The 16,188-nt window shown below is 41.6% G+C and overlaps 1 protein-coding gene across 1 annotated transcript in view; it reads right to left on the bottom strand.

Moving 5' to 3' along the window:
• Positions 1-14,667: 14,667 nt before the first annotated feature.
• The window catches only part of LOC136058895 (mitochondrial calcium uniporter regulator 1-like), a 28,535-nt gene continuing 27,014 nt past the window's right edge, over positions 14,668-16,188 (bottom strand). The window contains exons 9-10 of the mRNA XM_065752677.1: positions 15,943-16,057; positions 14,668-14,745 (exon numbers count right to left, since the gene is read on the bottom strand). Coding sequence (XP_065608749.1) covers positions 14,690-14,745; positions 15,943-16,057 — 171 coding nt within the window. The 3' untranslated portion in view covers positions 14,668-14,689. The remainder of the gene's footprint in view (positions 14,746-15,942; positions 16,058-16,188) is intronic.

Genomic DNA, 16,188 nt, shown 5'->3' with positions numbered 1-16,188 from the left:
GAGCAAAGAGGAAAGACAGGCCATAACTCTCATTTATGGATTGAAAGAACCAGCTTTGCTTATGTTTCCCTCTCACTGTTGCTACAGTCTTATCTACTTGGTATCTTAGATATTTATACAATACACAGACTTCTACCACCTTGTGTTGGTTTTTTTTTCCTATATTTGTAGCTGTTTATACATGATCCTGTGGGTTGTTTTATTCACAGATATTTGAGTACCTCAGGGTCTTATGGTTTTTCTGCATGTGGCAACGTACTAACAGTTCACAGAAATATTTGAAAGACAGTTTGTACAAAACTAAAAACAAGCATCAGTCAGGGTCTCCAGGATCATGAACCCTTAATATAAATAGGCCTTTGACTACAGTGAACAAGTAGGAGCTTGCAAGAGAGCCTTTAGTCATACTTTAATGCATTAAACAATTTCATTAAGAAACAGTAAATCTCTTATTAAGAACGAACTGAAAACAAACCTTCCCTCCTCCAAATCCCTCTACAAAAACAGGAGAAAAGAAAAGCTTGATAATGATGTTGAAATTACAAATGGAAATAAAAGAATCTAAAATATATTAGTTAGATGACATACTGAATATTTGTACTTTGGGACAGCCAAGTAAAATAAGCTAGGAGTGCCCAAGTATAGAACTATAGAACATATAGAACTATTGAACGTATAGAACTATGCTCTTAACTTGAAAGGTAACAGTGGAAGAAGAAAATACCTCTTAAAACAGTGGCATTTATGGAGATGGGAGATGAGGTTTCTGTTAAACACTTACCTTCCACAGTGAGCATATTTTTACATTGTTAGGTGATGACTATCACAGTTCTCTCTATCAAACAGGATTAGCTTCCTCAGACATTCACAACTCCAGTTAACCATGCTGTATGAAGCACCATGTTTATAACCTGTCAGGCATGGTCTGATACCTTGGGTAAGATAGGATCCTGTTTAAAACAAGATGAGTCAACTACTGAATAGTCAACTACTGAATAGCTCAGTGAACAATATACTGTTAAGCTTTTCTAATGCTCTGGATGCATTTTTATTGAATAGCAAAAAGAGAAATATCCAATCATAACTATTTTGAGAGCAGTAGCCATGGGTAATCTGATTTGATTATTAAAAATGAAACAAGCTACATAGGGATACATATGACAAATCGTTGCCTGGAATGTTGCTAGAAAAAAAAAAAAGCTAAGTTCTAGAAAAGCTTAATTTTTCATGGACTCTTTTTTTTCAGAGGAAATAGTTAAAATATTAAGATCCCTGCAGGAAATTTTCTGTGAACTTTTGGGAATGTGAAAGTTAATGGGTATTTTCCCCCGACCTTCATAGAAATTCATTGTCCTAAAAGATTCCTGTATCCCAGTACTTCCGAATGGTACTGGAATAAAACACATGGTACAAAGTAACTGCATCAAATAAAAATGCTGGATGAAAACATAAACCCACAAACACTATCCACACTATATGTGTTTAGTTTTACCTGTGCATTATCAGTGATTAATTTTTTCGCATAAGCTGTGTCCTGTAGTTTACTTGGTCTTGGTCTGGAAAGCTCACTGTAAAGTTCAGCAGCTCAAATAGCTGGTCACTGCCCGAGCCTAGTTAGCAGCTGTGGAAATCAAAGGACCTCTGCATGTCACGAGGCATTAGAACTGTCATTTCTGGCAGCCATAATGTAAAATATTATCAAAATTGTCAGCCACTCTCTGGATCTGGTTGTGGTAGGTACTCTTTAAGAGGATCTTCTGCAGCAGCGTTTGTACTTATTTACTTTCTGCATCACTGAGAAAACTCTGTGAACTCATTAGTTCACTTCTGCCACAGGAAAATAGATCTTGGGTAATGACACATCAAGGGCAGTGATGCAAATTACTCTGGACAAAATCACAGTAAAAAGTGGCATATTGAGGAGTTTCCTGTTCATAGAGTAACATGCATTGCCAACACTACTATCTAAGAGGACTGCATTTCAGAATGACCAGAGCATGCTGTAGATGAAAACATAAACAATGAATTCTACCTTCCACACTGAGCAACTTGCTTTGCCTCCTTTCCCAGCAGCTTCAAGGTAACTGTTGCTCAGTTTATTGCTTCTGAGACTGAGTCTGGAGCCCCACACACAAGCTTGATTTGACCTAATTCAATTGCCTGCTGTAAGCCGTTATTATATTCATGTACCATGCAATTCTCTTTAAAGTTCTTAAAGAACGCGTGCAGCAGAAATACACCCTTCTTTCATCTCGCTATAGTTCTTACTAAGGCAGTGAGAAGAAACTATTCAGAAGAAGGCTTGAACCAAGCTGATATAATTCAGAGCGCAATGGAGCACCTAATGAACTTCTAAGAGTTTGACAGAGTGCATACTGGAACAGTGCAAGGAGGCACGGCATTTGAGATATTAAAACACATTAATGTGTGTAACTACAGGGATAAACATCGGCCCAAGACTGGTATTTGCCTTGATACTCCATAACCCATTTCCAGGATTTTGATACCAACTAGGCATCCTTCCAAGAAAACTGGAATTTTCTCATTCTTTGAATGGGGAGAATTCAAGGGAATGCTATACAAACCTTCCATCCATTCCATCTTCCATCCTTGATCTTTACCTAGTTACAGATTTTCTTGTTACAGACTACAGCAAGTTGTTCTGACCTAGGATTCAAGTATAAAATAAAGCAGCAACATCACTGATCTAAAAAAATGTGGTAACAAGGCTTACATAGTAATAATAATAAACCACGTTTTAAGCCAAAGGAAGCTGTCCTAACAAAAACAGCTGAGCCTCCATTCTCCAAGAGCATATACACTTGTTTATGCTTAAAACAAACCCCAATAGTCCAGGCACAGTTGACTGCAAACAAACTTTCTGTTTATGGGCTGAAGCAAAGTAATTGCTCATACAGTTTTATTCTTAAGCTAACAAAAACCAAACTAAAAAACCTATGCATTCATAGAATTGTCTTTCCAGAATTAGCATCACGATCAGTTTAAGATATTCCACTTGATTCCTGGAAACTCAGTGGGAGATGCAAAAGCAAGTTTTGCTCATGCCTTGCAACTAGCAGTTCAAAGGAACTAGTCACAGGAATTTATCTAACTGCAGATACAGAAGGAAAAAAAAAAGGCAGTTTCCCTGTGTCAGGTTTATAGATGGCAGTGAGAGAAAGAATAAAGAAAAGTCTTTTTCCGTGGAAGGGTATGATTCAAAATACCTAGAAGATAAAAGAATACTTTCACCAAAGTCAATAGGTGCTGCTCGTGACCACACAGATAGGATATCAGCACTTATGAAGATCCTACTTAAGTGGATATTCACTAGTAGAATAGGGCTTTAAGAAAACCCATAGTAAGTATGCAAAACATTTGCGTGCAGAGAAAAAAAAAATGAAGCAGCCTTCACACCTACGTTAAAAATAAGCTCCCATTTATCAACTTGTGTGTTTCTAAAAATAACTTCAATATTCTGGGAAACAAAGGATCCAGTCAACTTCACCGAGAGAGAAAGGGCTCAAAAGCATGTGATTTCACAGTAACAGCTGTTAATAATAGTAAGAGTAAACACTTGAGGTAATGCCAGTGAGAAGGACGGCTCACTAACAGATTACCCTGCAAGCAAGGGAGAAAACAAGATAGACAAGCGGCTGTATTTCATATATTCTCATAAACATCTTACAAATATAGTTTTTTGTAAGGACACAGGATCTCTATGTAAAGGGGGGAGACAGAAGGAAAAAAAAAGGGGAGACGGAAAAGGGAAAACTAAAGCTTTAGGATAACTTTAAAGTTTCCAGTGGATGAGATGATTCTCGGTATCCTTGGAAGAACCCCGTCTTTGCTCTCAGCAGAGATGAACTCCTGAAAGCAAATCAGAGGTAGAGCTCAGCTCCAGCTGCATCCTCTGTTCTACAAAGTTCAGTTAAAGAGAGATCTTACACTCTTGATTAATTTTTATCACTTATACTTCCCCCCTCCCCGCCAGGTGGGAAATAAACGGATGTTTCTTAGCCAAAGGGAAGCTCCTTCAAGTTTTCACAGCATGTGTTTTTATTGTAAAACAGCCTATTTTTCACTTGCAGCTTCTGAAAAAGCCCCACAAATTGCATTACAAATTCATAGCCAAAATCTGAAGTCAAGAGAACTGGGAAGTGTTTCTGTACATCCTGAATTGCTTCTGCTACTAAACATTACACAGCAGAGTGCAGAAAGTCCTACAGGAAAAAAAAAATCTGGGAGGAATTTAGGTCTCCTAGTTATGAATCCAGCGACACTCAACTTCTGCTTTCCAAGGTATTAAGCAGTTCCCTGACGTATTTGCTTCTCATCAGTACTGAAAGTAATTTCCTTGTGCTTTTTTGAGTTTAAATATTTCTTTGAAAGTAAATCTCTCCATTTATTTCCAAGTGCAAATTCTACCTATTAGGAATAAATGTGATACATGTATGAGATTGCTAAATTCATCTTTAAAATCAGAGGAATCAATCAGAGAACATCTATGCCCATGCAACAGTGGCAGCCTTTTTACGTCACACTTAATTATTTTCTATTTATGCAGTCTTTCTCCTCAATTACATATTAATGTTATTCTCTGTTCAGAACACTCACCAAAAACTGCTTTCTCTTACTTTACTAGTTCCAGGACAATGCTATTCTGTAATCTTTCACCTCCTCACTCTACTTGTCCCCAAAAAGAAGCATTTTTGCATAGACATCTGTTTTCAGCTGAACACACATTACATTTTAAATTAAAGAATTAATTCAGCAATTATTATCAGATGCTTGAGCATACAGGTAAAAAGTACTGATTACTCAGGCCTATATAAGACTCTCTACTCTGGAAAGGTAGCAATCAACACTGAGAATTCCAAACATTAAATGATACTTTCTCAAATAGAGAAGTTATCAAGACCTATAGTAAAAAAAAAAGAAGTAATAAAAAAGGGTTTTTTGTTTTTTTTTTTAAGAAAAAAGTGAAGAACTTGAATACATATTAACAGCTCCTCTAAATTGAATTAAAGTTAGCACAGGGAAACTACTGCAGATTAGGAATGTTCTAGTGGCTGTTGACTGTGCCAATTCTTAGTTTTCAGTACAGTCTTACAAACAATAACTTACCTTAAAGTAATTACATTCAAATTAATGCAAAAAGTTGTATTTATAATGAGAACATCACAACTCTGTGAAATATACAAAATTCTTTATTTCAAGTTAGCATCCACAGTCATACATCTTTGTCCTCATGCAGTCCGTTTGCATTTGCAACCACCCAAAAAGTTAACAGTTTTTATGATACGGACACAAGGTAGCTAAACAGCTTTACTTTCTTTAGGCAAAGCTGAAATTGTCTGCTAACAGCATTTATTACCAGTGCATAGGTGCATCTTTTCCTAAGAAGCAAGAAGACAAAATTTCCCTTAAATGAAGGAACAAGGGTGACTTGACTGCTGTTACTAAAGCTTTAGCTCCTGAATGGAAGAATGATGGATGGATGTACCTGGATACACAGGATGCTTTCATTTGTAGCTTTCAGTTGCATTCGCTTGTACACAAGGGCTTGCACAGAATGAGATTAAATATCCTTACAGAACTCCATTACTGCTTTCATCATCATAATCACTCTCCAAGTTCCACATCTGAAGTAGCAGTAGGATTTTTTAAAATTAAATAGGACAAGAAAACAGAAGACAGACAGTATTGCAATTCCCTCATGTATGGTGCTGCTTCATAACCACCTGCTAAAAAAATATCTTTCCTTTCTGGAAGCACCAGTTCCTTTCCAACAAGGAAGCAGAGCCAGAGAGACAGTTTGTATAACTGCCATATTTTACAGCATTTCGAGCTCCCAGTTACAGTGGATAAGTTAAAAGTTAGCATATGGAATGAGTATCAGAAACTTTCGTATAAAAAGGTGAGTTAGTAAAAAACCTAGATATATTACAAGCAAAATTAGCAGCAAACACTGCTACCATTACACAGTACTTATGAAAGATGACTGATTGGATGGTCATCTGAAAAAGAAGCTGTTGCACTGTTATAAACATGGCAAGACACATTTTATCATAGTACCCGCACAATCATGTGTTAAAAGAAGTGTTGTGGTTTTGTGGTTTTGATGCCGGTATTCCACATCAGAGCATCACGCAGCAGTGAAGGAGTTAATGCTGGGGGAGCAGCAGAGGGGAGGGGCGGAGCTCCGCACCGGATGGAGGCGGCGCTCGGTCTGGGCGCGTTGCTCTGGGCTGCCGTGGAGGTTCAGCACGTGTGCTTCCCCTGCAGGTCCTCCTTAGCGTATAGCTTCTGGTTGGAAAATTTTTTCTCTCTCTTTCAATTGTTCAATTTTATTAGATTTAGTGAAGTTACCGTTCCTTCTCAAATCGTGCCGTTGTTTTCTTGTCGACCCATCCCTTCCCGCTGTTTCCCCCTCCCCCTCCCGGAGCGCGGCTCTGCTCGGGCGGCCGCGCAGCGCGGCCACTGACGCAGTTTCTTTTTCTCTCCCCTCTCCCTTCTCGGTTTTCCCTTGGGTCACTGTCACGGACAACACCGTGACAAGAAGTAAGCACGATTCAGTTAACCCTAATCCTACTTAAACAAGAGCGCCTCCAAGCCACAAAACATTTAGTTTCAGTTTTATACTAACAATCACAATTCCAGTCCAATAGATGCAACCGACTCTGGTAAGCATGTCTGAACAGACAACAGAATGCAATTCCTAGTGCATGCAGCCCCACGCAATCGGAATGAATGTCAGTCTTTGCTCTTATGTGGCACTCTGCAAAGCAAGGCAAACTGTAGTTCAGAATGAGGAAAATAGCACAAATGCTTTATTCAGAGGTAAGTGAATTCCAAATAGGCATGACATATGTACAGTTTGTTTCTAGGCACATCTTTGGTTACATTCTCAACACAGTCTTCTTCACAAAAAAATAAATAAAACATTCAAGACTTGGTTGAAGTTCAAGCAAAGACAGTTTTTTCTGTTTTTCAGAAAACAAGACAGTAGAAGTCCCTTAAAAGTGATGCTTTATTAAATCCATAAATGATAAAATCCCAGTGCTACGGTAAGGCATGTAAATACTGAACCTGAAAGAAAACAGAAGTGGAGAAGAGAGATATTGAATCATTAGCTCTTGGAACGTATCTTCACAAACCTAAGCACAAACCTATCTACAATGCTAAAGATAAAATCACCACTCCTTTCTCATATAAGAAAGTAAGCTTTTTAATTTACAAAACACAATTTCAAGGCAGAGGGACACAAAAATGACAAAGGAGGAGGAAGGAAAATGAATGTGGGAATTAGACTGGAAAACTACCAAAAGGTTGGAAAAAAAAAACTTAGCTGCTTACCATTCGAAAAAAGATCAAAAAGTTACAGTTGTGAAATGAGGATTAATAGGATTACTAAAACACAGTCAAGTATTCAAGCAAATAAATGCAAACTACTTCATGAAAGCTTATGAATTTGTTTTGTATTGTATTTTTTTTTATTATTTCTAGTCATCAACTTTTAGTTTCTAGATTTAAACACAGAAGAATTTTTGCCACCATTTACAATGGAAGCCATTTAAGTAAACATATTCTGCTTATATTTTTTTACTTCCATGAGTAGTTTATGAGTATGGATGGTGGGGAAAAGTATATTGCTATTAAACGGAACAAAGTGAAGGGACCTGCCCAAGAAATTCAATTCCTAGGAGTAAAATGGCAAGATGGACGTCGTCACATTCCAGGAGATGTGATTGACAAAATCACCAGTATGTCACCACCCACTAGCAAGAAAGAGACACAGTCTTTTCTGGGTGTAGTAGGTTTTTGGAGGATGCACATCCCAAACTACAGCCTCATAGTAAGCCCCCTCTATCAAGTGACTCGGAAAAAGAATAATTTTGCATGGGGTCCTGAACAGCAGCAGGCCTTTGAGCAAATCAAGCAGGAGATAGCCCGTGCTGTGGCCCTGGGGCCAGTTCGGTTGGGACAGGATGTGAAAAACATGCTCTACACTGCTGCTGGAGAGAAAGGTCCCACTTGGAGTCTGTGGCAAAGAGCCTCTGGGGAGACCCGAGGCCGACCCCTTGGATTTTGGAGCAGAGCGTACAGGGGTTCAGAGGAGTGCTACACTCCAACTGAGAAGGAGATTTTGGCCGCATACGAGGGGGTTCGGGCTGCCTCTGAAGTAATTGGTACTGAGACACAGCTCCTCCTGGCACCTCGACTGCCAGTGCTGAATTGGATGTTCAAAGGAAAGGTTCCCCCCACCCATCATGCTACCGATGCCACCTGGAGTAAGTGGATTGCACTGATTACACAGCGAGCTCGGATGGGGAACCTCAACCGTCCAGGAATCCTGGAGGTGATCATGGACTGGCCTGAAGGCAAGAAGTTTGGAACATCCCCATCAGAGGAGATACCACGTGCTAAAGAGGCCCCACCATATAACGAACTACTAGAGAATGAAAAGACGTATGCCCTCTTCACTGATGGATGGTGTCGTATTGTTGGGAAGCATCGCAGATGGAAGGCTGCTGTGTGGAGCCCCACACGACGAGTTGCAGAGGCCACCGAAGGAGAAGGAGAGTCAAGCCAGTTTGCGGAGGTAAAGGCCGTCCAGCTGGCCTTAGATGTGGCTGAACGGGAGAGGTGGCCCATGCTATATCTTTATACTGACTCTTGGATGGTGGCAAATGCTTTATGGGGGTGGTTGCAGCAGTGGGAACAGGACAACTGGCAACGGAAGGGTAAACCTATTTGGGCTGCTGAACTGTGGAAAGACATTGCTGCCCGAACAAAAAGGTTGGGTGTAAAGGTGCGCCATGTAGATGCTCATGTGCCCAAGAATCGAGCTACTGAAGAGCAGAAAAATAACCATCAGGTAGATCGAGCTGCCAGAATTGAGGTGTCTCAGATCGATTTGGACTGGCAGATCAAAGGAGAGCTATTTTTAGCTCGGTGGGCCCATGAGACCTCTGGCCATCAAGGAAGGGATGCGACCTATAAGTGGGCTAGAGACCGAGGGGTGGACTTAACTATGGATGCCGTTGCACAGGTTATCCATGACTGTGACACATGTGCCATAATTAAACAGGCCAAGAGGATGAAACCCCTCTGGCAGGAAGGGCGATGGGAAAAGTATAAATATGGGGAGGCGTGGCAGGTTGATTATATCACCTTGCCACGAACTCGCGATGGTAAGCGTTACGTGCTCACCATGGTGGAGGCGACCACTGGGTGGCTTGAGACATACGCAGTACCCCACGCTACCGCCCGAAACACCATCTTAGGGCTCGAGAGACAAGTCCTATGGCGACATGGCACTCCAGAGAGAATTGAGTCCGATAATGGGACTCATTTCAAAAATTCTCTTGTGGATATCTGGGCCAAAGAACACGGCATTGAATGGATCTACCATATCCCCTACCATGCACCAGCTGCTGGTAAGATCGAGCGCTACAACGGGTTGTTAAAATCCACGTTGAGAGCAATGGGTGGTGGGACATTCAAGCACTGGGAGAAGCATCTGGCAGAAGCCACCTGGCTGGTCAACACTAGGGGATCAGTCAACCGAGAGGGTCCTACACAGTCCGGCTCCCTACAGACCATAGAGGGAGATAAGGTCCCTGTGGTACATGTGAGGAGCATGTTGGGAAAAGCGGTGTGGGTCCTTCCAGCCTCTGGAAAGGGCAAACCCCTCCGTGGAACCGTTTTTGCGCAGGGACCTGGGTGCACCTGGTGGGTAATGGATAAAAATGGGGATGTCCAGTGTGTCCCACAAGGGAATTTGATGCTGGGGGAATGCAGTCTGTAATTACGTGTGTATGTATGTATATATATATATATATATATATGTTTCTATGTAACTCATGTTATTACTGTTTGGTTATGTATAGATGTGTGTTAAGCATGATGTGATGACGTGGAATAAGGGGTGGAATGTTGTGGTTTTGATGCCGGTATTCCACATCAGAGCATCACGCAGCAGTGAAGGAGTTAATGCTGGGGGAGCAGCAGAGGGGAGGGGCGGAGCTCCGCACCGGATGGAGGCGGCGCTCGGTCTGGGCGCGTTGCTCTGGGCTGCCGTGGAGGTTCAGCACGTGTGCTTCCCCTGCAGGTCCTCCTTAGCGTATAGCTTCTGGTTGGAAAATTTTTTCTCTCTCTTTCAATTGTTCAATTTTATTAGATTTAGTGAAGTTACCGTTCCTTCTCAAATCGTGCCGTTGTTTTCTTGTCGACCCATCCCTTCCCGCTGTTTCCCCCTCCCCCTCCCGGAGCGCGGCTCTGCTCGGGCGGCCGCGCAGCGCGGCCACTGACGCAGTTTCTTTTTCTCTCCCCTCTCCCTTCTCGGTTTTCCCTTGGGTCACTGTCACGGACAACACCGTGACAAGAAGTAAGCACGATTCAGTTAACCCTAATCCTACTTAAACAAGAGCGCCTCCAAGCCACAAAACATTTAGTTTCAGTTTTATACTAACAATCACAATTCCAGTCCAATAGATGCAACCGACTCTGGTAAGCATGTCTGAACAGACAACAGAATGCAATTCCTAGTGCATGCAGCCCCACGCAATCGGAATGAATGTCAGTCTTTGCTCTTATGTGGCACTCTGCAAAGCAAGGCAAACTGTAGTTCAGAATGAGGAAAATAGCACAAATGCTTTATTCAGAGGTAAGTGAATTCCAAATAGGCATGACATATGTACAGTTTGTTTCTAGGCACATCTTTGGTTACATTCTCAACACAGTCTTCTTCACAAAAAAATAAATAAAACATTCAAGACTTGGTTGAAGTTCAAGCAAAGACAGTTTTTTCTGTTTTTCAGAAAACAAGACAGTAGAAGTCCCTTAAAAGTGATGCTTTATTAAATCCATAAATGATAAAATCCCAGTGCTACGGTAAGGCATGTAAATACTGAACCTGAAAGAAAACAGAAGTGGAGAAGAGAGATATTGAATCATTAGCTCTTGGAACGTATCTTCACAAACCTAAGCACAAACCTATCTACAATGCTAAAGATAAAATCACCACTCCTTTCTCATATAAGAAAGTAAGCTTTTTAATTTACAAAACACAATTTCAAGGCAGAGGGACACAAAAATGACAAAGGAGGAGGAAGGAAAATGAATGTGGGAATTAGACTGGAAAACTACCAAAAGGTTGGAAAAAAAAAACTTAGCTGCTTACCATTCGAAAAAAGATCAAAAAGTTACAGTTGTGAAATGAGGATTAATAGGATTACTAAAACACAGTCAAGTATTCAAGCAAATAAATGCAAACTACTTCATGAAAGCTTATGAATTTGTTTTGTATTGTATTTTTTTTTATTATTTCTAGTCATCAACTTTTAGTTTCTAGATTTAAACACAGAAGAATTTTTGCCACCATTTACAATGGAAGCCATTTAAGTAAACATATTCTGCTTATATTTTTTTACTTCCATGAGTAGTTTATGAGTATGGATGGTGGGGAAAAGTATATTGCTATTAAACGGAACAAAGTGAAGGGACCTGCCCAAGAAATTCAATTCCTAGGAGTAAAATGGCAAGATGGACGTCGTCACATTCCAGGAGATGTGATTGACAAAATCACCAGTATGTCACCACCCACTAGCAAGAAAGAGACACAGTCTTTTCTGGGTGTAGTAGGTTTTTGGAGGATGCACATCCCAAACTACAGCCTCATAGTAAGCCCCCTCTATCAAGTGACTCGGAAAAAGAATAATTTTGCATGGGGTCCTGAACAGCAGCAGGCCTTTGAGCAAATCAAGCAGGAGATAGCCCGTGCTGTGGCCCTGGGGCCAGTTCGGTTGGGACAGGATGTGAAAAACATGCTCTACACTGCTGCTGGAGAGAAAGGTCCCACTTGGAGTCTGTGGCAAAGAGCCTCTGGGGAGACCCGAGGCCGACCCCTTGGATTTTGGAGCAGAGCGTACAGGGGTTCAGAGGAGTGCTACACTCCAACTGAGAAGGAGATTTTGGCCGCATACGAGGGGGTTCGGGCTGCCTCTGAAGTAATTGGTACTGAGACACAGCTCCTCCTGGCACCTCGACTGCCAGTGCTGAATTGGATGTTCAAAGGAAAGGTTCCCCCCACCCATCATGCTACCGATGCCACCTGGAGTAAGTGGATTGCACTGATTACACAGCGAGCTCGGATGGGGAACCTCAACCGTCCAGGAATCCTGGAGGTGATCATGGACTGGCCTGAAGGCAAGAAGTTTGGAACATCCCCATCAGAGGAGATACCACGTGCTAAAGAGGCCCCACCATATAACGAACTACTAGAGAATGAAAAGACGTATGCCCTCTTCACTGATGGATGGTGTCGTATTGTTGGGAAGCATCGCAGATGGAAGGCTGCTGTGTGGAGCCCCACACGACGAGTTGCAGAGGCCACCGAAGGAGAAGGAGAGTCAAGCCAGTTTGCGGAGGTAAAGGCCGTCCAGCTGGCCTTAGATGTGGCTGAACGGGAGAGGTGGCCCATGCTATATCTTTATACTGACTCTTGGATGGTGGCAAATGCTTTATGGGGGTGGTTGCAGCAGTGGGAACAGGACAACTGGCAACGGAAGGGTAAACCTATTTGGGCTGCTGAACTGTGGAAAGACATTGCTGCCCGAACAAAAAGGTTGGGTGTAAAGGTGCGCCATGTAGATGCTCATGTGCCCAAGAATCGAGCTACTGAAGAGCAGAAAAATAACCATCAGGTAGATCGAGCTGCCAGAATTGAGGTGTCTCAGATCGATTTGGACTGGCAGATCAAAGGAGAGCTATTTTTAGCTCGGTGGGCCCATGAGACCTCTGGCCATCAAGGAAGGGATGCGACCTATAAGTGGGCTAGAGACCGAGGGGTGGACTTAACTATGGATGCCGTTGCACAGGTTATCCATGACTGTGACACATGTGCCATAATTAAACAGGCCAAGAGGATGAAACCCCTCTGGCAGGAAGGGCGATGGGAAAAGTATAAATATGGGGAGGCGTGGCAGGTTGATTATATCACCTTGCCACGAACTCGCGATGGTAAGCGTTACGTGCTCACCATGGTGGAGGCGACCACTGGGTGGCTTGAGACATACGCAGTACCCCACGCTACCGCCCGAAACACCATCTTAGGGCTCGAGAGACAAGTCCTATGGCGACATGGCACTCCAGAGAGAATTGAGTCCGATAATGGGACTCATTTCAAAAATTCTCTTGTGGATATCTGGGCCAAAGAACACGGCATTGAATGGATCTACCATATCCCCTACCATGCACCAGCTGCTGGTAAGATCGAGCGCTACAACGGGTTGTTAAAATCCACGTTGAGAGCAATGGGTGGTGGGACATTCAAGCACTGGGAGAAGCATCTGGCAGAAGCCACCTGGCTGGTCAACACTAGGGGATCAGTCAACCGAGAGGGTCCTACACAGTCCGGCTCCCTACAGACCATAGAGGGAGATAAGGTCCCTGTGGTACATGTGAGGAGCATGTTGGGAAAAGCGGTGTGGGTCCTTCCAGCCTCTGGAAAGGGCAAACCCCTCCGTGGAACCGTTTTTGCGCAGGGACCTGGGTGCACCTGGTGGGTAATGGATAAAAATGGGGATGTCCAGTGTGTCCCACAAGGGAATTTGATGCTGGGGGAATGCAGTCTGTAATTACGTGTGTATGTATGTATATATATATATATATATATATGTTTCTATGTAACTCATGTTATTACTGTTTGGTTATGTATAGATGTGTGTTAAGCATGATGTGATGACGTGGAATAAGGGGTGGAATGTTGTGGTTTTGATGCCGGTATTCCACATCAGAGCATCACGCAGCAGTGAAGGAGTTAATGCTGGGGGAGCAGCAGAGGGGAGGGGCGGAGCTCCGCACCGGATGCAGGCGGCGCTCGGTCTGGGCGCGTTGCTCTGGGCTGCCGTGGAGGTTCAGCACGTGTGCTTCCCCTGCAGGTCCTCCTTAGCGTATAGCTTCTGGTTTGAAAATTTTTTCTCTCTCTTTCAATTGTTCAATTTTATTGGATTTAGTAAAGTTACCGTTCCTGCTCAAATCGTGCCGTTGTTTTCTTGTCGACCCATCCCTTCCCGCTGTTTCCCCCTCCCCCTCCCGGAGCGCGACTCTGCTCGGGCGGCCGCGCGGCCACTGACGCAGTTTCTTTTTCTCTCCCCTCTCCCTTCTCGGTTTTCCCTTGGGTCACTGTCACGGACAACACCGTGACAAGAAGTAAGCACGATTCAGTTAACCCTAATCCTACTTAAACAAGAGCGCCTCCAAGCCACAAAACATTTAGTTTCAGTTTTATACTAACAATCACAATTCCAGTCCAATAGATGCAACCGACTCTGGTAAGCATGTCTGAACAGACAACAGAATGCAATTCCTAGTGCATGCAGCCCCACGCAATCGGAATGAATGTCAGTCTTTGCTCTTATGTGGCACTCTGCAAAGCAAGGCAAACTGTAGTTCAGAATGAGGAAAATAGCACAAATGCTTTATTCAGAGGTAAGTGAATTCCAAATAGGCATGACATATGTACAGTTTGTTTCTAGGCACATCTTTGGTTACATTCTCAACACAGTCTTCTTCACAAAAAAATAAATAAAACATTCAAGACTTGGTTGAAGTTCAAGCAAAGACAGTTTTTTCTGTTTTTCAGAAAACAAGACAGTAGAAGTCCCTTAAAAGTGATGCTTTATTAAGTCCATAAACGATAAAATCCCAGTGTTACGGTAAGGCATGTAAATACTGAACCTGAAAGAAAACAGAAGTGGAGAAGAGAGATATTGAATCATTAGCTCTTGGAACGTATCTTCACAAACCTAAGCACAAACCTAGCTACAATGCTAAAGATAAAATCACCACTCCTTTCTCATATAAGAAAGTAAGCTTTTTAATTTACAAAACACAATTTCAAGGCAGAGGGACACAAAAATGACAGAGGAGGAGGAAGGAAAATGAATGTGGGAATTAGACTGGAAAACTACCAAAAGGTTGGAAAAAAAAAAACTTAGCTGCTTACCATTCGAAAAAAGATCAAAAAGTTACAGTTGTGAAATGAGGATTAATAGGATTACTAAAACACAGTCAAGTATTCAAGCAAATAAATGCAAACTACTTCATGAAAGCTTATGAATTTGTTTTGTATTGTATTTTTTTTTTATTATTTCTAGTCATCAACTTTTAGTTTCTAGATTTAAACACAGAAGAATTTTTGCCACCATTTACAATGGAAGCCATTTAAGTAAACATATTCTGCTTATATTTTTTTACTTCCATGAGTAGTTTATGAGTATGGATGGTGGGGAAAAGCACTTCCTCTCGTTTAAATAAGTTGCCTTTTATTTTTCAGTAATGGTTCTCTGTAAAGCTTATCCCTATAGTACAGTATTATAGACATGATTGTAACAGTGACAAAACCTACTGTGAAAGAATAATAAAGAAGTTTAAATAAGAAGAATAACTTCTGTAATCCTGTTCATTTAACAACGCTGCATACTTAGGAAAGATTAATATTTTGTCATTTTTCTACAAGAGCAATAAGCTATTTTTTTTCCTAACGCATGTGCCTGAAAACTAAGTAATTGAAGAATTTGATAATGAATGCTCTGAAAGACAGAAGCATTCCATTTTGTAGGTAGAGCTCCATCAGACAGATAAGTGCAGGCTGCTTTTATAATTTTAGTTGAGCACAGATGAAGCATTTTCTATCTTTTAGATTTCTCACACACGCTACTGCAGTACAAAGAATGAAAGAACATACAGGCGTAGTCCATGCAAAATACAGCTGTGAATTACAGAACACTTTCTCTGGTAATAATGCTGCTGATTTTGACCAAGACTACTTAAAAGTATTCATATTTTCTTTGAACCAGGCCTTTATGAATACAGTCAATGGACAGCTTGCAAAAACAGTGTCCAATTTAACAGGTTCACCACAAGATATCTTACCTGCTAAATACTTAATATTATAAAGTTTGAGCGATTCCAGCATTGTCTTCAGATCAGCAACTTCTGTGTCTATTCTTCTGTCTGTTTGCGTCAGAGCTCGATCTTGTTGTGCATGCTAGAAAATAAAACAAACATAATTTGAACAGTTCCATGTTTATTTAGAAATGTAACCCATTCCTCTCAACTGTACTTCCAACTCCTCCTTAAATGTACGTTAATGAAGTAATTTGCATTCAAAGCAAATGA

The sequence above is a fragment of the Cyrtonyx montezumae genome, unplaced genomic scaffold (assembly GCF_038088225.1).
Source record: "Cyrtonyx montezumae isolate F1298 unplaced genomic scaffold, pur_monq_1.0 scaffold_8, whole genome shotgun sequence".
Taxonomy (NCBI): Eukaryota; Metazoa; Chordata; class Aves; order Galliformes; family Odontophoridae; genus Cyrtonyx; species Cyrtonyx montezumae.
The sequence above is the reverse complement of the archived record's forward strand: the minus strand, read 5'-3'. Positions and strand labels throughout refer to the sequence as shown.